This window comes from Paramacrobiotus metropolitanus, unplaced genomic scaffold, assembly GCF_019649055.1.
Source record: "Paramacrobiotus metropolitanus isolate TYO unplaced genomic scaffold, Prichtersi_v1.0 Parri_scaffold0000006, whole genome shotgun sequence".
NCBI classification, from domain to species: Eukaryota; Metazoa; Tardigrada; class Eutardigrada; order Parachela; family Macrobiotidae; genus Paramacrobiotus; species Paramacrobiotus metropolitanus.
This window is the reverse complement of record NW_026570226.1, coordinates 2,063,311-2,082,970: the sequence shown is the minus strand read 5'-3', so window position 1 is coordinate 2,082,970 and position 19,660 is coordinate 2,063,311. Positions and strand designations below refer to the sequence as shown.

The window sequence follows — 19,660 nt, the reverse complement described above, 5'->3', positions numbered from 1 at the left end:
CCATATGAAACTACAGTATGTAGTACTTTACATGCAAACAGTACTTCACTTGCGTGACCGGTACCGACTCTTGAACGATCATCCATTCGCATAACCGCTGTAGATGTCGTTAGAAATTTCTGGTTTCCCTTTAAAAAAATCACCATGTTGTTGTTTTGTGAGTGTTAGAGGATACACTGCTAGTCATTATAATACAATAGATTATGCACGTACTATAGAATTACTATTGTCACCCACAATAGCACTGTACAGTCTGTAACTGTTCTCCGGTGAATGCACGTTGACTATGGTTTTATGACAATAAACGGCCTTCACTGCAGTTTAATAGTTTTAAAGAAATGACCGCTCAGATGCGAATAACACGCTGAGCATAGGAGAAATCGTTATTCATGATATACTCCACAGCGATAATTTGTATAAAAGGTGCCGAATCTTTTCAGTTTTTGGATCCCTTATGGATGGTTACACAATGCATGAAGAGCAAAGGTCAACCCATTAACAGGTCGCCATATATTCTCCCTAACTGATGTGGATTACAACGCAAACAATTTGACAATCACTAGTTATGGATTACGGCTTGATAATAACTGGTTTGGTTCTCAATAGTTTGCTAGGAACGTTCTGTTTGCAAGAACTGGCGAAAGGCTGTGGGAGTAATGGAAAACATTGTATTGGAAGGCCACATGACTGTATACCAGATCCGAGACTGTGCCAGCAGTTGGCAGCGGTGACAACACTATCCGCCAGTCTAGTGCACGTGGAGCTGCGATCGAAAGGTCACTTGAACAGAAATCGTTGGTTAGCACTGGGATTCTCCGAGGTAAACTTTGTTTTTAGGTGTATAAAGCTGCATTAAATATGGTGATTCTGTATACTACTGCACTCATTACAGGACGAAAACATGGGACGCGATGCAGTTATACACTGCATTCAAAATGGGACGTTTACTGAAGCGCAGTTGACATATAATCCGGAACATCTGAATATTCAAGGTTTGCCGGTAATTGCGCCCTCTGTTAACGTTGCTACAAATTGTTTCATCTTTGTACAATTAAGTGCATAGTCGGTTTAATTTTGCTATGAATAATGTGGTGTTTACTTCAGTATTCTGGTTGCAGCAAGCACCGGTTCATGTTACCGAAGCCACAGTGGAAGATGATGTACTCCATTGTGCGCTTGATCTGGATAAAAAGTTTATCGTCCAGGAACAGGAATTTGATCTCCACAATTCGCATCATTTGTTATTTTCGACTGGTCCTGTTAAAGCTGGCAAGTCATTACGCTTAGAATCTTTAGCATAAGCAAATTATATGCCTAAACAATTTGGTAACACACACAAAAATGATAAACCATACGAACATATATGGGAATGGAGCGATATATGGGAATGGAGCGCTTAACATACTGTTATATAAATCTTATTACGAGTACAACACTCGCACACAAAACTTTAATTCATACCTACAGTTAAACTCAATATTTTAACAAAACAAATTCTGAAAGTCAAATAGGCATTAAAGTAAATGTTGAAAGTCTTGCTCGAATTTACAAATGTTGCTAACGGCTGAAAACTGACATCTTTTGCACTTTCAGGTCAAATTATGAAGCACGACAAGGTCCCAATAATCAGCACAGAAGCTTACGCATTCTGATACCATTTCCGTTTGCACCTCTACATCATCTCGACATGCGCGAAGGATTCTTCAGTGCCCGCATCCTGGAATTTGATTTTTTTTCTGGATTTGTAGTTAATATTGTGTCGGTTAAGCAAAAAATAAAAAAATATATGGTAAGACGGTAAACCATAGCATATAGTTTAAAAAATATGGTATGGTATGATTGTAATATAATGTACAGATATGATAGTAAAGTAATACTGTTGTTCGTCTTACTTATTGCACTCTGTTTAATCGAAACTGTACAAAGTGTATTATTTGTTCAGGTTGTTACCATGCACTACTCTGTAGTTCTTCGAAGTAATGCGTCTGTGTGACTTGATTACATTGCACGAATTACGGTCAAACGCAAACGGATTGGTTTTTTATTTGAATTGAAGCGGGATGTTTTGTCCTTTCGGCTGCAACCGACTCTTGTGAATCAAAAATCTGATCGCGCATCGGAACCGAATTAACAGTCGATAGTAAATCGGGAACGGAACGATCGAAAACATGTAGAAAGTCAAATCGAATAGGTACTTTCCGTGATTTAACAAAGCCATAGGTCGCCAGTTTGCTAAACAATACGGTTGACGCTAACGATACCAGTAGTAATACGGACCGATAGGGAAACAACTGCACATCCAGATCTGCGTTGTAAAGCGGCAGACGAACAACTGTCAGATGCCGGGACAGAGATGGCTCACCAAATAATAAGCGGGCTATTGTTGTTAGTCCGATTGCTGACAGCGACCCATAACCATTGCATTTCGGAACGAACAGAGCACAGACCAGCTGCGGGAATACGGCCGTACTGATAATGTCCGTTAAAAGTAATTTTATGCCGCGATACGGCAAAACCACACATCCTAACGCGGTGCCAATTACTCCACAGTTGATTACACAGACTTTGAACCACCGGATGTGCTGCTTTTCAGACTTCTGTTAAAATCAGATAAAGAGATGATTATGTATAACATTTTCTAATGCATGAAATTAATTTTAAACGGTGTTATACAAAAAACTCCATACAAAAATTTAATGTAAAATGCATGCATGTCATGCATTTAAAGCTTTTTACATAATTCCAATTTGCCTACTTACATAAGACCGCACAAAAGCCGGTCGCACGTTGGATACGAACATGGTACTTAGGGACAGCAAAGAATTGTCAAAGGCGCTGATTGTAGCAACGGCAATAACACCAATGGCCACCGACGCAATTACCGGCGGCGTCAAAGTCTGGAGTACGGTATTAAAAATAAACGGTATCTCTTTATCAGTCGGGGAATGTCCGATTTCTGTTCGATTCCAATCTGTGTACATTCAAAACAGAAGCACTTTAAAGCTCGAATACACAGCACGGAAGCTCAAAGATTTTTCAGTATAATATTATGTTGTAATTCGTATGCAGTGCAATAAGGCGACAAAAAACTATTACAATATGACCACAGCTCGACCTGTTGATTTGCCGACAGCGCCAATTAATGCGGAAGGTGCAGCGATCAGGATACAGAGTACAGCGGCGAGCATGCTGGCTATGCGCGCCTGATTAGCATTGCGTACGGAAAGAATACGCTGGAAATAACTCTGACACACTAATCCGCAGGTTATCGCCACAATGTAATTATCGAAATATACTCCTCCATATACTGGCGGTAAATGTCCAAGCCATTGGTCAAATGTTAAGCGAATGCAGCGAACAAAATTATAATTTGCCAAGGCGCACGGTGCAAATATCCACTGAAAATATGCAATTTTTTAATATCAATTGCTAGTCAGTATGTATATGCATATATAGATCAAATAATTTTCTTGATTTGCGAACTGCAATGAATGTCCATATTTTATACCAAAAAGTAAAGGCCGTAGTTACATATTAAAACTTACTAAAACTTACTTATTAAAACTTACTAATTAAAACTTATTAAAACTTTTAGTTCATTAAAGGTATAACGTGGGTGTGCTTACCAAACCGCAAAAGATTATGGCAACTTTGGCAACGTCAGTGTAAACCACACTTCTTATCCCACCGAGAAAGCAGTACGTAATGCTAACGCTAGTAGCCCCCACGCAGATGAAAAATACAGGTGCGTGTCCAATATTAAGAAAACTGTGGCGAAATAGTATGTCTCCTGTAGTATAAAATGCTCGTTCAAAGATTGTGATACTTACGAATAAGTACGTCCACAAAATCATATTTACCAAAGTAAGACAGTGACGCTCCCATACTAACAAACTCGTACAATGCCAGCGGAATGAACAGCACACCTGCCATAATGGCTCCATATCTTTCCGAGCAAGGGTCCAGAACCGTCAAATAATTTTTTGATCGCATTGGACTAGCGAAAAGCAGACCACCTAAAATCCCCTTGATACAGCGTTTCTTATGCATAAGGATTGCAGTGAATATGCACAGGAAATGGGGTAACTATAATAGTAAATCTTTATTGTACCAATCAAAAGGCTGATTGCTGTTGCAAGTGGTTCCTGGCACCAGATAAGTCCACCATTTATGGAAGTCGTATCGTAAACAGTTTCGGCAATCTGGGATATAAATCTTCCGGCTACCGCAGATGCTACATATACAGATCACGCCACGTTTTAGACAAAGGTGATCGCCTTAAGTACGTACGTTTATCAAAAAAACTGAAGAGCACAAACCAAAGCTGCTTAGGAGTTAAATTCCTCTTTTTAGTATTCTATAAAATTAACGCTGCATAAATATAGTAATTATTGTGTGCTGTGCTTATTCTCCCGTTAATGTGACACTACTGCGCGCCGTGAAATATTAACGATTATACGATTTTTGACCGTGCAAAAGAACACTCACCGGTGATTGCAATAGCAGCCACAGCTGCATTTAAATTTCGGCCATTAACCAATAGTTCATCTGCCCGTAAATGCGTCATTTTTTTGGCCGTCCATATTCCGATAGTTAAGAGCAGAATGTACAATAAAATTATAAAGATTAATGAAGGTGTTGCTAGCTGTGACATGTTTGCAGCCAGTGCCTGCAGACAAAACAGTTAAAATTACTCGTATTACACGATGACACAAAATTTATTCTTAAGGCAAAGCTATAATTGATTGCAATACAACTACAATGCTTCTCACTTCGAAAAACTGAGAAAGCGTGAGATGGAAAATTTCGATTATGTTAATTGTATCGCACACAAAACGGCAGTGCTGTAAAAGCGCTAATGGCCAGCCAAATACGTTAGGGAATATCTTTTGATCAGCGATTGATAACATAAATCTATGATCGGCATTTGATGATGAATATCGCAAACATCACCAAAGTTAAGGACTCTTACCAGTTTCCTTGCATATTATGTGTTAATTTAAATACAAAATAAATTTTAGCCATGTCATTGAACGTTTTAAGAATAAAATCACATTTTCATGCTCTGTGTTTCAGCAGTACCCTTACTCTGGCGCAAAAATTTCCTGAACAAGGGTTACCAGTGAAACTTACCACTATCAGTACAATCACTAATCTTCCAAATTAAAATGGCAAATAAATACAATTCACTGTATTACAAAAGTAACAATAATTCTAATTCAGTGTTTCAATTATCTATTTTTTTTGTTCAATCTTATTTCACCTTGCATTCAAATTAAACGTACTATAATAATTTAATGGACAGTTGACGGACAATATAATTTAACGGACAGTTGACGGACGGACAGTCCACTTTGCGCCTGGATAAAGGAAAGGAAAACGAAAACATGTACGTACCTGCTGTACATGTGTAACTTGTCTAAATGCAAAGAAATAAAGGCGCGGTTCTTCGTAGTTGTTCTGTATAACGGACAAAATTTTCTACTATTTCGTGCAGATATTGTTTCCTGTATACATAGTCTGTTAAAAATCGGAGCGTGATTATATGAGTACAAAAACCCGCGTGCGGTGTACATTTGCACCCATTAACAGTGCAAAAGGTCAACCTATTGTTGTACAGTAATTTTACGTTCCGTTCGAGCACTTAACTTGCAAGTACCAAACGCAAGCAGTAAAGTGGATAGAAAGTTACAGAATTTTTATACAAAGGATAAAAAGTTACAGAATTTTTCTGCAAGTCAACATTTCAAAGTATTGTCAGTGAACGTCTGGCGTAGTAAGACATGCTGCACAAAAATACTCGGTGAACATTCCGTGGTTTTTATTCGGTAATCGGTGAATCAATGGAAAGTATAAGGTAAGCAATAGACACTGGATAGTAATTTTTGAAAAAAAAATGTAGGGGCCGCACTTCTGTGCACTGTTACACACCAGACAATAATTCTTCAGTTCGTGCAGCGTTGAGGTCAAAGCCTTTCTACAATTACGAGTACAACAGCAAAATTTTATTCTATAGTGCAATACTTATACGTAAAGCGAACTGATCATAATATGCCAAAGTCTTCAAACGGCGTTATACCGGTCGAGGTTGCTTGTTTGGTCATCCCATTTTTACACTGAACAACGATAATAATTAATATGCACTCCGTAATCAGTATCACAGCAGTAATGTATACAACGATATAAGCCAAATAAACCTAATGGCATTGTTACAACTACGCCAAAATTTAACGAAATAGGACAGTAGGCGGTTGGCCTTATCAGCAGATCCTGGGTGGCCTACAAAAAGTGATCCATTTGTATTTAACTAGCATCATACGACCGATCCCGTTTTAGCATTTTAAACAGGTGAGCAATATCGATTTACCTCTTTTCATCTCATCGGCCCGTTATATATTATAACCTGCTTTAGTGCATCGCTTCAGGTACCGAAGGTCGGCAATCGCAGATGTTCCCGAGCTGGTTGGCACTCGTACACAGTTTGGCGTCTACATCCTTATGAATGCGCGCACTTTCGTAGGTGCTTTACTATAGCCTCAAAATCTAAAGCAGGGGTTTCTAACACTTCCCTCACGTGTCATAATCTGACTGTAATTTTTGTTTATTGGTACTTTCGGTATTTTTCAAAGCAGTTTTGTGTATTATACCTTTAACACTTCTAATATACATTTAACATTTCTCATATACACTTCTCGTTTACATTTGACATGGAGGAAAACGATGATAAATCTGACTTGGAAGAAGTGCTGTCCAACTACGACGACGATGTTTCAGGTATGTCTGGACAGACTGGACTGCCTAAACAATAGAGCTATTCATAATCTTTGCATATACCTTAAATCTACATACGAATAGTAGCTGTGTTCAATACAGTTGACGGGCAAAATAGTTAAAATAATTATGATGTATAGTTGTATACCAACATTTACGATTGTACGGTTTATCTCCGCTTCGAACTTCCATTTCGTTTTTAATTTGAATAACGACCGATTCATGTACATGATTTAATTACTAGGTGTATTCACTGTATATACCATTTTTTTAATTTTTGTCGATGCTTTTACGAATTCTTTTATGCAGTGCCATGCATCATGCTGTTATCGTCGATTGTCATAATTCAGCTCATAATACTGCTTCAATAGGCATTTTGTTCTTATTTTCTGCTTTGTTGTCGTAGAAGTTAAGGCGAACAGTGGTCCAGTATCTCCCCTTTCGATTATCGACGGCAGAGCAGAAAGCCGTAGCCCCGTGAATAGCTTCTTCGATTTCACCAATAAAAACAATCCACCCAGTGTATTGTCCTCTCCAGATCCCGGAAGTCTTCGTCGCGACAACGTTAACGGTGGTAATCACGAGCCACAGTCAGTGCGGTTAATTAGCTCCCCACTTAGTGTCCGAGATGATACTTTGGACTCGCCACCCAGCTCGAAAGCCGTGTCGCCAACAAAAGTACCAATTCCTCGGCGTCTTTCCATTCCCCAACTGAATCTAACAACCGTGATTAGTCCGCTCAGTCCTCTGTCGGATGCTTCGGTTGAGAAAGATGACGCCGCAGAAAAGCAATATGTCAATACGATCCCGAAAGTGACCTCAATGCCGGTTGTCATTCCCGTGTTGACCCAATTAAAACCTAAACGTCTTGTGAAAAAAGAGGACAGAAAAGGTGTAATTTCCTTAAAGACACCGGAGAAAAAGAAAATTAAGGACACCGTTGCCGCCGGGAAAACTGCACCGACGAAATCTAGCGCGGCTCCACTACGAGAGAAAGCACAAAATAAAACGATTACACAGCCGTTTAGAACTGTCTCCAAAGAGAAACGCGTTAGTGAAAGTCCAAGGAAAACTGTTAAAAGGAATCCAAAAAAATTTCTAGAACGGCAAGACTCTTTCCCGGAACAAGTATTGGTTAAAAATCCAACGCAGCCAGTCCGCACTGCTACCAAAGAAAGGCAAAATCCTGAAAAAATAATTAAGAAAGCCAAAACGACGCAACTGATGAAACAGCAGCCGCAAAAGCAAAAGCTGCAGCCGCCTACTTTACAACGTCCAGACAGGGCAAAACAATTACAAAGTCAGGACGAAGCAGCACAGAAGGAGAACAAAACAATACCTGGTCTTCGCAAGCCAGTCCGAAACCAAAGTAAGACGCTGGTCGCAAAAATTGAAGAAACGCCGCTAAAAGAACAGCCCTTAAAGATTGGTAAAAGCACTAAAAATCCCTCCGGAAACCAACCGAAGTCTGTGAACGCGGTGCGTACGACCATTGTTACAAAAAAGTCCTTAAATTCGACATTTACGATTGGCCGCGTGGATGAGAGTCAGTCAAAGCCGGTAAATATCCGACTGCGCCATTTATCTGTCAAATTGCCAAAGTTCCCTTTAAAGCAAGTGAGTACAATTTTATCAGCTGTATGCTGAAAAACCCCGTAGTACCTCTCAGATTATGGAAAGGTCACTGTATTTTTTTCATTATATTTGCAGACCACTTCGAAGCGTCACAAGCGTGCTCGTACTGCATCCGCTGTTAAAGAGCGCAAAGCAGTAGACGAAATGTCCAAATCCAGTAAAATTTATTTATCGACGGGAGTGGTTAATGGAAGCCAAAAAGATGAAAACGTACGCAACTACGAACTAGCAGTATTAATATTCCCGTTGCGTACCTAATGCGTCGTGTATTATTTTTCAAATATAAATATAACTGTATTATCATTATATCATCAAAATTCGTTACCTAACGCTATAGAAGAGGTATATTTAATCATTAAGTGTGTTGAAATTTCCAGGCAGATGATGCCGTTCACCTGGATAAAACACTGCAGCGCTTGGTGGATTTCACGGTGAACGACAGTAATCATTCGCCCCAGGAGAGTTATTTGGCTTATTTTGGGAACAGGAACGGCAAGCAATTTCGCAGTTCGCATTTTATGCCACGCGATAATCTCACGCAAATAAAAAGCGGCCTTTTCCTGGAATCCAGCCAGCAAGAACTAAAACTGTATGACAAGCTTCTTGCCGAAACGTCGCACGATGTCAGCCGCATTCCGAACTACGTGGAACGACTCCGCTATGACGAAAAAGTGCGACATAAATCCAGGTTTGTCTCGTGGAGAAAATAGCTTTCGGGTCCTTATATACTGATCACTATTGGTGCCATATTTAATTTCAGCAAAACAAGCAGTGCGGCTATTCCTGAACAAATGCTACTGACAGAGAACAAAAAAATCGAAAAGAAAATTGGTGGGATACCGGTCATACAAGACGGAGAAAATACCTTTGACAACACAAAAACGTTCCTGGAGCAAGCAGCAATAAGAGCCACATCTCTGCCTCCTTATCATCAGCATGGTCAGTACCGTTCCGCTGAAGGCTCAAATATCAAAGAAGCGGAAATCCAGTTAAGAAGTCGCGTCATGCGGGACATAATGAAATTAAATGATTTCAGCCCACAGACAATGAAGGAAGTACGTATTACAATTCCAAAAAGCCAACACAAATCTGGAAACTGTTAAATAATTTATACATACGAATATATCTACGTACATCTACTCGTAGTACGTAGTTCAGATAGTACAAATATTCAGCGATTGTTAGCTGAAGTGATACCACCTCTGAGGTATATCTGTAGGTACATACTCTGTACAGTACATTTAGAATTAATATTTACTCATTTTCGAAGTCTTCTAATGCCCATTTTGCGAAAGATTTTTGCGAATTTGCAAATTTTTTGTTGCGCAAAATTGTGAATTCTTGCTGTTCTGGCATCTACATCCACATACATCTGAATTCAATTTTTGTTTGGTTTTACTTTAGATTATGGTAAGCCATTTCGATCGCCTTACCTGGCCAGAAGCAAAAACCACTACAGCCCTGGAAGCGAGTCAAATTGCGAGCATTTTATCATCAATTTTGATAATCTGGTTTTAGTGTAGCACCCGTTGATCACGAATTTGGGATTACGCTATTACGATGTACTTAACGGTTGCATGCATAGTATTGCATAATGCCATTTATGTAAATCTATAGCGCTGCTCTACGAGCACACGACCAGTTAATTCCATATGAATTTTATTATGCAACTTCGACTGCATATAAAAACTGGCAATACGGAAATGACCATAATGGCAAGCATGTTATGAGAGGGAGACACAAATAAAAATGGACGGTGTGATGGTCGGCATCGCAGCGAAGATATATTTACATGAGTCGATCGTCAACTATAACATTTTAGTGTTGTTATGCGTGGAAATATGGAGCTACTAAGAAGCGAAAAGAGTAATTCCGATGGATAGACTGTAGGAAAAGGCATCCAAAGCTGTGGTTCCGTTATCTTAATTTCTGTGGAAGAATCAACAAGGAATATGGCAGATGTCACAGTCAGTTGCCAATTTACTTTGCCGACAGCAACCAGAATGTGCGAATTTCGTTTCCCTGCAATAAAATTTATTAAACAATGCAACATGCTTCATGAATAAGCCTGGTGTTGCTTTTCGTGGATGGGGTTACCTTAAATTCTACGGTTCTATCTCTTTCCTGCATTTGGAATCCTCCAATATCGTCCAACAATTGTTTAGCAGCAAGGGTCACTTGAATTTTCATGGCTGCATGATATCAAAGCCGTTGAAAATTTGTTTTAAGTTATTGCTTACAACATTAGTGGAAAAAGTTTTATAAAACGCTTACGTTCGCCGCTGGACTCCATTTTCATCGCAATTTGAACAGTATCACCAAATCTGTTAACGAAAGCAAAATTTATGTATCATGTACGTTAGAACCGAATTTGCAGCACAAGTACTCTACAAGTTGCTGTATAGTTTTCGCACAAAGTAGTAAGTAAGTAAATGTCACAACACGGTGGTTTGCTTTATTCGAGCCCTGAACGATAAAATTTTATTTGAATACTGTAGATAAATATACGCATATAAAACGCACAGTAAATTTGCAGTAAGTGCAATTTAGAGTACATGTTTTGTATATTCTATCTGTACATACAAGCAGTATCTTGGCATTTTCAAACCGACAATTCCGGCAACGCATGCACCTGCAGAATCAAAGAAAACTTCATGTAAAGTACGTATATTAAATCAGTAGCATACGCAGGGTACCGAGGTTGCAGTTTCCAACACCAGCGAAAGAATAAAAATTATGGACGTTTTAAGGAAATGCCTAATCATTTTAATGCATTGACAAGTTCACAATAATAAGTAGCGCTGAATGTTTTCCAAAACAAGAAGGGCCATTCAGCTTTTTGTCCAACCATTCAGCTTTTCGAGTATTTCTTTCGACTTCGAATACAGTACGTATACAATTACCTGAGTGCAGTCCTATGCGCAATCGTAACTTATCGTTTGGCTGATGAGGAATTTTAAAGGTATCGAGATCCTTTCGTATTTGCAAGGATACCAGAGCAATCTCGCTGGCATGGCGATTACCGTTACGCACAGGAAGGCCGCTCGCAACCTAATACGTAATGAAAACACCATTGTATCTTTTTCGTGACCTTTTGAGTGTGCGAAATATAGTACCATGTAAGCATCTCCAATTGTCTCCACTTTATATGCATCAAATTTTTCCAGGATGCTATCAAACATCGTATACAGGTTGTTCAGCATGGAGACAACATCCATCGGTGTTCCAGCCGCGGAAATCGTTGTGAAGCCGACAATATCACTAAAGTATATCGTAACACTATCGAATGATTCTGGGTCCACATTCTGACCTCTGGTCAACGATTCAGCTATTGATCTGAAATACCAAAACACCTGGTTAGTTTATCTGAATGAAACTGTCTGAATGAAACAAAAGCGAATTGAATGTACTTGGGAAGAAGTTGGCTCAGTAATTCTTCTGAGCGACGTTTCTCCTCCATAAACTGTTGCGTCTTTTCAGCAACCTGCTGTTCGAGATCATTGGCATATTGCTCCATCCTCTTCAGGAGGTGGTCGATTATGTTATCACCGGAATTGCCGATAACCTTCTTCAGTCCGTCTTTTATCTTAGCAAAGGTGGGACGCTCAATGGGGTACTCTGTCAAAATTGGTCGATATGTTGAAGTGTTACGTTTACACTCTGGTAAACTATTTTCAATACTCCATGACAAAAAACCCCGCTGAATAAATAAAATTTAAGTGAGAAACTTATGCCAGCTCGTAACAGGACAGTGGCCACAATTTATAATATCACAGCAAATTAGTTTTATTATTTATGATAACTCGTTATATTAACTTTGTCGGTATTTTATTTTAAAGCTTAATAGTGGTTCAATAATACGGGTTAGCGGAACATTCGATAACAAGCTGTGTAATCTTACCATCCCAACACCTCTCCATTAAGTTGAAGAGCTCACTTGAGCATGCGGAGCTGGGCACACGTGGACGATATGGCGGTTGAAGTCCTTTTTTTACCTATCAGAGAATCGGATGAAATGCTTAATTTTCTATAACCGGTATATACATTGTGTCGTCACCTATCAGGATCAGTACGTTGCAGGCAATATAATATAAGTTCTGAGCGTTATGGCTGATCGGTAAACAAGTAACATGGAAATAATTCAGTTCAAAAGTTGCCACAAAAGACCTCGCAGGTCACTCGTACGTTGTTATTGAGGACAGTGTGGATCAATTAGTGTAAATATGATTATTCAACACTATTAATCGTTTAGTTGTATTTTTAAATGTACAGAGTATCAAAATGTTGCGTAGCATATACTGAGGCCGGACATTAGTAACTTTGAAATGGTGATCTGCTGGGTATATCGATTATTATCCTTAAAATTTTTAATGATTAGTTGTAACAAATCGTGCTCTGGAAATTAAATTTGACCTTTACCTCCAGTACTACTTCTTTGGCAGTGGTCTGTTGGGCTTTTGTTGCATCACCCGGCGCATCGAAGGGAGCTGATCGAAGTATTATTTGCTGTAACAATATTCCAAAGCTGTAGACATCACCTGCCAATTACGAAAACACATTGTGAAACTTTGGCATTTTTGACTAGTTATTGAAGGAGATGAACTTGACAATGCGTGGGCACCTTTCTGCAATGCAAACGACAAACGGTAGTTAAAAATCGATGGAAAACTTTTATTTGTGTTAGCTAATTTAAACACTTTACAGACACAGGAAAAGAGCCCAACCTGTGAGCCTTTGGGTGGCATTTGTTGGCGCAGGAGTTCCGGTGCGCGCCATAGTAAATAATCGAAATTTCGATCATCTTGATCTTCCATGGGCGGCAATAATTCGCGCAACTCCCGAAGTGTTGTCAGACCAAAGTCGGTTATCTATTGTGCAGCGAAATTAACTTTTATTATTTCCACAAAGAATCCATATATGTAGGACGTTTTTATTGTTGCGGCTAAACATTTTCTGGCCTTTAACCCGTTCATTTTTGGCAATGGACGCACTGCACGAAACGAGTAAAAGATCAATCAAGCATGAAGTAGTGGACTGGGATGACACAAAGGAGCATACATTAAACTGCCACAACTTACTCAGATTTCACGGTGTGCTTTAAACTAAGTACTTCTAAACTATAAATTATCCTCCAATTTCCACTACAGTTCGTCTCACCAGTCACTCGAAAGAAATTTCATACGAAACTGTAAAAATTTTATAATAAGGGTTATTATCGTATACTTTATCCTTTTTTGATATCCTTACAACAGATAATAGACAGATAATAAGAGATTATATGTAATTTTCCTCTACTACAGAACGCAATTTTTTCCATAGCTCGGTTCATACGAGTAAGCATTCTAAGTTTGTGATTTGCCGATACGTTTAACGTGTAATAAATTCACTGCATTCGCAGTATCGACAGTTTCGCATCTTTTGCGGATCGGTTCCAGACCAAAAGTTTACTAAATAATGTTTTTAGATTTAGATTATTATTTACCTTTAGCATAAACCGGCTATCCACCAGGCACGTATGCGCTGTAAGGTTTCCGTGCGACTCAATGGATGAGGTATGAAGAAATGCCATGCCCTTTAAATGATATGCAGATTAGCATTAAAATATATCCTGATAAATAGAAAATTTCCCTGGAAATCTGCAGTTAAGTATTACACCAATCCACTAATTCAGAGTGGCTGCGCTTACCATGACTATGTCTTTTATTAATGAGTTTTTAAACGACCAATCCAGTTTAAGTGAGTCCTTTTCCAGCAAATCCATTAGCGAGCCCTTTTGGCACAGTTCACCCAGCAAATACATACAGAATCCATCTTCGCTCATAGACACTCCTAAAAGTCGCTGCAGGTTCTGATGGCTGACGAGGCGCACCTGTCAAAATTGGTGCACAAAATGTTGTTGTTGCATCATACTGTCGTGTTTAAGTAAGCATTAATATTCTGCGCCGGGACAACGCGCCAGTGACCCGCCCCAGCAACAGTACTACTAGTAGTGCTAATGGTGCAAATTTTTCCCATTACCTGGTTTAATTCCCTAATGAAGTTGGGATTTGGGCGAATGCGCTTTTCGGAAATGTCGGTGATACTGACGACATTTCCTTTCCATGTCGCTGTTCTCCCAGCCATACTGTAGCCCGATGTCGCTTCGGTATTTCGCGTTGTTTGGGAAACAGCGTCATCTTGCTGAAAGTAATTTTGGCATCTCTTACAAAAATCACCTCTTATAGTTTACTTACGTACCACCTTTGACAAGCGAGATTTATCATATATTTATTTACATCAGTGTGGGAGTGAAACGAGAAAAATGCATCGTACCAATGATTTTTGCGATCGCCCAATTCTGCTTCCTTGACTGGCGTTTTTTGGTCCAGTGATATCAACTTCGGACTGCGGCACTCGCCACCAATTGGGATCCAGGCCTTCGTTGCGCAAAAATCTATCCCGAAAGTGCCGGTTAATAAAATCTGTATGAAGCGCGGCAAATACCGGTAGTAGTCAAATGCATTAAGTTGCACGTGGGAATTTTTTTACCTGATTACGCAATAAACAACCAATCCAATTATTACGAAGAAGGCAACAACCGGTATGGCGACAGCCACAGCTATCATCGGTCCAGAGAGACCCACTAAAAATCAATGAATAATTACGCATCCGATACACCGCACGCGTGCACACAGCGGTAATGTGCTCATACATTGTTAACAGACCACTCCGTTTTTTATGCACAGTGCCTTCATTTTCAGACGAAAGTACGAAAATAACAAGAAGTACCTTGCGGATGACAAATTGCAAACTCTCCTTGAAAGCCACATCGGGGAACATCAGGCGGCAGCACTTTAGTTGGCCAATATAATGGTCCTGTGGCCACCATCGAGTCGCCTATGGCGGTGTATGTGTAAAAATCCTGTAATTAAACAGTAAGCCAAACTAAGCAATGGTTTTACTGTAATGTAATGAATAACCAAATTAAAGCAATATCAAAATTTGGACTAGTTAATAATAATTTTGATTAAGTACACTTGAATCATAAATTAAACCTTCCTAGCTAAACAGTAAATAACTCTAATCTTGTACATATAAAACATCGACATGATATTGAATGTATTTAGGATTGGTTGACATCGCATCGCTAGCATGCAATATTATATGCATAGTATGCATAGTACGTATGGGTATTTTGCGACAACAACTGCGCATAATTGACTAATTTGTTGCTTTAACTGTCATTTGTTCAATTTTAATCCGATCTCCTGTGTTTCCACGTCGATAATGGCCTATTTGCAGAGGTTTGCAGGATCACCTCAAATCTTCCGGTATCGGGATTCATGCTTTTGACGACGTAATCCGATTGCCGATCGCCCACGGCATCAATCCGTACGTCTCCGCTAACCGGACTGGAGAAGGTAAAGTTACGCATCATGCCCGATGTTTTGACGCCGTCGTAAATGTTGCCACCGGATGTAATGATTTTATTCATTATTGTACTGTATAACACCGTCGCATCGTAGAAACTCGTCACTACAGGATCAATCTAAATCAAAAAGTGCATTCAATAGCTGCAGTGTTACGAATACTTATGGTTTTGCAAGATGGGAAACCGATTCTACCTCTTCGAAAGCCCCGAAAGTGTAATTCATAGATTTCCTGGCAAGGCGTTTAACATTCGTGGAAAACGTGTCGTAATAATCGTTCCTGACTTGGTGGAGCGCGACTAATAACACGGATTCGTAGGCTTGTTTGGCTTCCTGTCAAAGTAATTTTTTATTGCAAAAATCTTTTTCTTTAAAAATTTGTAGTCATATGGCATAAATTTACCCTGTCGCCCTGATCTCCAAAACTCCACGTAAACTTCCCCCAGCTTTGACTGTCAAATAATTCGACAGCAATATAAACCTGAATAAAATGTACGGTTACTTCTCACAATATTACTTTTCCAGAATATAAAATAGAGCTTTGTAAATAAATCCCAACTTATTAATCATTACAAATGAAGCTGTTTTATTTATGTGGTTAATTTTCAGAAGTACAATTAAGAGTTTTAGTACGCTAGCGGCCTAGCCGAACTATTTATGCAGTCTACTCGTAATATGCATATACATACGTACGTATTGTCCGTTGGTCATGCCTAATCTTTGAGCAGTAATCTAAAATTCAAAGCCATATTTAAAAAATGCCCTTTTAAATTGGTACGAAATACGACGAGAGATCGATACACAATTTTTTCACTAATTACCATCAGTGTTCGGAGAACGGTGGCATTCGATAGTACAACAAACACTACAATCAAATAAAAATTCTGTAACCAATTTCGGACCTGCCTGTTGAAGAGGCGTATTAATGGTCACACAGCGGACGCCATAAATGAAAGGAATAGGGTAATTTAAAATTAACTACTACCGTAGTACTCGTACATATATTAGCTATGGATAAATGGGATTTACCGTGAATTTGTATGGTTTTACTCCCGGCGTAACCTACCTCTGGACGACTGATTACCCGTTGACAGCATACGCTCATACTGTTCAATCGTTGCATCCCGGCTGCGAAAGGGATATTCGGTAACGGTTTGTATGAGATCGGTGCGCTTACGGATCTCTCCGTTAAATACCGCGGTAAGCTGTTCAAAAAAGCTGACAGAATCATCTTGGACGACAAAGACATGTTTATAGGCATGCTGTGTGAAGAATCGGAAGATCACGTTGACGGTGTTTTTATGCGTGAAACTCATTCGCGTGGCCATTATGTACTTCTCACGATCGGATGCCGCTCCAAAGCCGGCAGCCGGACAACCCATCATCGGGATCTGCATATATTCCACCAAGTTGTACAGACTGTCAGCACTGTATCCACAACCTGGAAAATTGTGCATCTTTCATGCATTATGCAGTTGTTAATTATCAGCCTTGCGTAAGCTGTACTCATGGGAGCACCTCTTACGCAGAATTTGTATCGCCTCAGCCTGCACTGAAATATACGCAAATCAAGTTCGATTTTTTTCATAAATTTATTTACGGAGATGTTTACGTTTTCTAATAGCTTAAAAACATTACATTGCTTTTTAATTACACGATAAGCCGATTATTTTTATTTACTATGTCGATCGGGGAGTGCGAAACATTCGAAGATAAGGAAAACTTTTCAATTGCCAAATGACGTCTTTTTTCAAATTGATTTGTTTACTTATTTACAGCCCGTGCACTGGGCGTTCGTTACAGTTGCAAACGGGTAATACGAGTATGATACGACCCGTCTGCCAAATCGTTTCACTTTTTAATTGTGCAGTTAGAGCTGAAATGAGGCTAAGAAATATGACCATGGCATGTTACGAAAAGTACTACTATATTCGCGTAGCCAATTGAAGTATAATAAGTATTTGAAAACCTGATACACCCAAGATCTACAGTGTGCTTTGAATATTAATTTTATGCCGTGTTGATTGTCAATATCAGTCAACCGTTACAGAAATAAGAACGTGTGACACAAAAATTCGATAATACTCCTTCGGGCAGCACATGACTGCATCCACAAAATATGGAAAACCATCTTATGAAAAATATCCATCACCATGTCAGTGACAATAACTATCTGTCAATGGCACTCTGCCGTTTTGCATTAAATTAGGTGGCTATCTTGGACACCGGAAACACTTACCTGGACCAAGGTACGCATTGCAGTTGACCCCGACGGACAGTACTTGCAGGGCATATTTAACAATATCGTTTTTCTTATCACAGTTTTTCCCAATATCTTTATAGAATGTCTGCAACTGGTATCCGCCGGATAAGACATGTTGATTAACATGATCAACAGCCAATTGTATGGCGGATGCTACCCGATCATAATCATAGAACACCGACTTATCTCCGCGGGAGCGTTCAATTAGTAGGCACAAGAGGATATTGCGATTACTGAGATCCGGCGCCTGTGTGATGCGAACGGGATAGGAGGTAGTGGCTGCTGGTGCTGCTGTGTATGTTCCCTGTGTGTTGTTATCAGAGCTGATATCACGACCGACATTGGAAGAACTGGGAAGTGTGACAGAAATGGATGACTGCGCTGAGGTGCAAAAAGATAAGTATCCAAAAACAAAATATAGATGGGCTATCAACCGCATTTCTCACGCTACCAACAACCGGAAGGGGTGCAATACCAGTAAATATAACACATAATTTATTCCTAGAAGAATTTAAAAGTAGCAGCAAAACAGACTGATACTAGCTGTAATATTCCGCGAATACTTTTTTAGCTTCTGTGCGTGCGTAATGGAAGAATACCCCACAGCGACGAATTGGTGATATTTATTTAAGGGAAGAAACGGTTTGCATGGCATTTGTTGCATTCCGTATGTGGAATCGTCGAAGCACAGGGAAACATAGATTGTATATGTACCGGCACCTGCCTCTCTCTGTGTTTGTTGCCGGCATGCCAATCAATAAACAGTGCGCTTCCGTACAGCCGCAGTCTTTTATGTTGCATATGTACATGCAGGTACATCCACTATTACAGGCACACACTACGGCAACCTGGTGAGATAAATTATTATTGCGTCGGGACCACTGTTTTCCGGGGAGAGGGCGGGTAAATTGCGCACCTCCAGTTGAACGACTGTAATTACTGGTGGAAGTGAACAAACTGCAGGATAGCGCTGCCGTAGCATATTATTATACAATCGACGTTCCCATGTGGAGGTATCGCACACGCATGCCATTAATGTAGATCAATCCTACAATGTACTAGTCCGGGTAGCTACTGTGGGACAGTTTATGCTTAATAACTAAGGAATCTTCTCGGAAAATTCTCTACGTCGGCTCGATACCAAACAATTCATGCACTGATTATAATCAGTGCATTATAATCATAATTATGGTTAGCTTAAAATTAGCAAATTACATTACTAGTTATCCTACTAGTACCGTAGCGGTTTTCGTACTAATTATTATTCCGTAATTATGTAATAACGTTTAACTATCATTGTCTGAAACTTATTCGGTGTATCTAATAATACGTCATATAAATTGTCTCTTTAGAAAATAGAACTGTTCAGTAGCCTGCCAGTACAAGTTGTGCAGTACATACACTTGCAGCAAAACGAAAGCTTCGCTGGTAGCAAAAAAAAACTCGTAGTCTGATTGTTCCCATCAACAATGTATGTAGCCAATGACACACTCAGTGTCGAGCTCGGGCGTATCCTTAAATTAGCGATTCGTTTTCTTTAGCAGACATTCAACGCACGCTTCTTTTAACCGCTAATCACGGT

At 39.5% G+C, this 19,660-nt stretch overlaps 4 protein-coding genes across 4 annotated transcripts; 2 read left to right on the top strand and 2 right to left on the bottom strand.

Moving 5' to 3' along the window:
- The first annotated feature begins 386 nt into the window (after positions 1-386).
- LOC129581747 (ferric-chelate reductase 1-like) lies at positions 387-2,124 on the top strand. Its single transcript, XM_055472966.1, has 4 exons — positions 387-820; positions 893-1,000; positions 1,119-1,269; positions 1,594-2,124. The coding sequence occupies exons 1-4, from the start codon at positions 566-568 to the stop codon at positions 1,650-1,652; spliced, it is 573 nt and encodes a 190-aa protein (XP_055328941.1). The 5' UTR covers positions 387-565; the 3' UTR covers positions 1,653-2,124.
- On the bottom strand, positions 2,019-4,815 carry LOC129581703 (high-affinity choline transporter 1-like). Its single transcript, XM_055472917.1, has 7 exons — positions 4,489-4,815; positions 4,112-4,234; positions 3,861-4,016; positions 3,627-3,790; positions 3,116-3,398; positions 2,760-2,971; positions 2,019-2,597 (listed from the first exon to the last, which is right to left on the bottom strand). Exons 1-7 carry the CDS (start codon positions 4,652-4,654, stop codon positions 2,019-2,021), a joined length of 1,683 nt encoding a protein of 560 aa, XP_055328892.1. The 5' UTR covers positions 4,655-4,815.
- Positions 4,816-6,460: 1,645 nt separating this feature from the next.
- Positions 6,461-10,157, top strand: LOC129581935 (uncharacterized). The gene is made up of 6 exons (XM_055473244.1): positions 6,461-6,774; positions 7,178-8,388; positions 8,482-8,616; positions 8,784-9,094; positions 9,167-9,461; positions 9,811-10,157. The coding sequence occupies exons 1-6, from the start codon at positions 6,708-6,710 to the stop codon at positions 9,922-9,924; spliced, it is 2,133 nt and encodes a 710-aa protein (XP_055329219.1). The 5' UTR covers positions 6,461-6,707; the 3' UTR covers positions 9,925-10,157.
- On the bottom strand, positions 10,085-18,718 carry LOC129581936 (atrial natriuretic peptide receptor 1-like). Its single transcript, XM_055473245.1, has 23 exons — positions 18,055-18,718; positions 16,882-17,256; positions 16,637-16,680; positions 16,509-16,547; positions 16,219-16,296; positions 16,011-16,148; positions 15,704-15,934; positions 15,175-15,307; positions 14,935-15,028; positions 14,719-14,839; positions 14,425-14,586; positions 14,093-14,275; positions 13,889-13,978; positions 13,115-13,274; positions 12,826-12,944; positions 12,308-12,401; positions 11,817-12,024; positions 11,523-11,742; positions 11,310-11,457; positions 10,990-11,038; positions 10,681-10,730; positions 10,504-10,598; positions 10,085-10,428 (listed from the first exon to the last, which is right to left on the bottom strand). Exons 1-23 carry the CDS (start codon positions 18,515-18,517, stop codon positions 10,387-10,389), a joined length of 3,336 nt encoding a protein of 1,111 aa, XP_055329220.1. The 5' UTR covers positions 18,518-18,718; the 3' UTR covers positions 10,085-10,386.
- Positions 18,719-19,660: the final 942 nt, after the last annotated feature.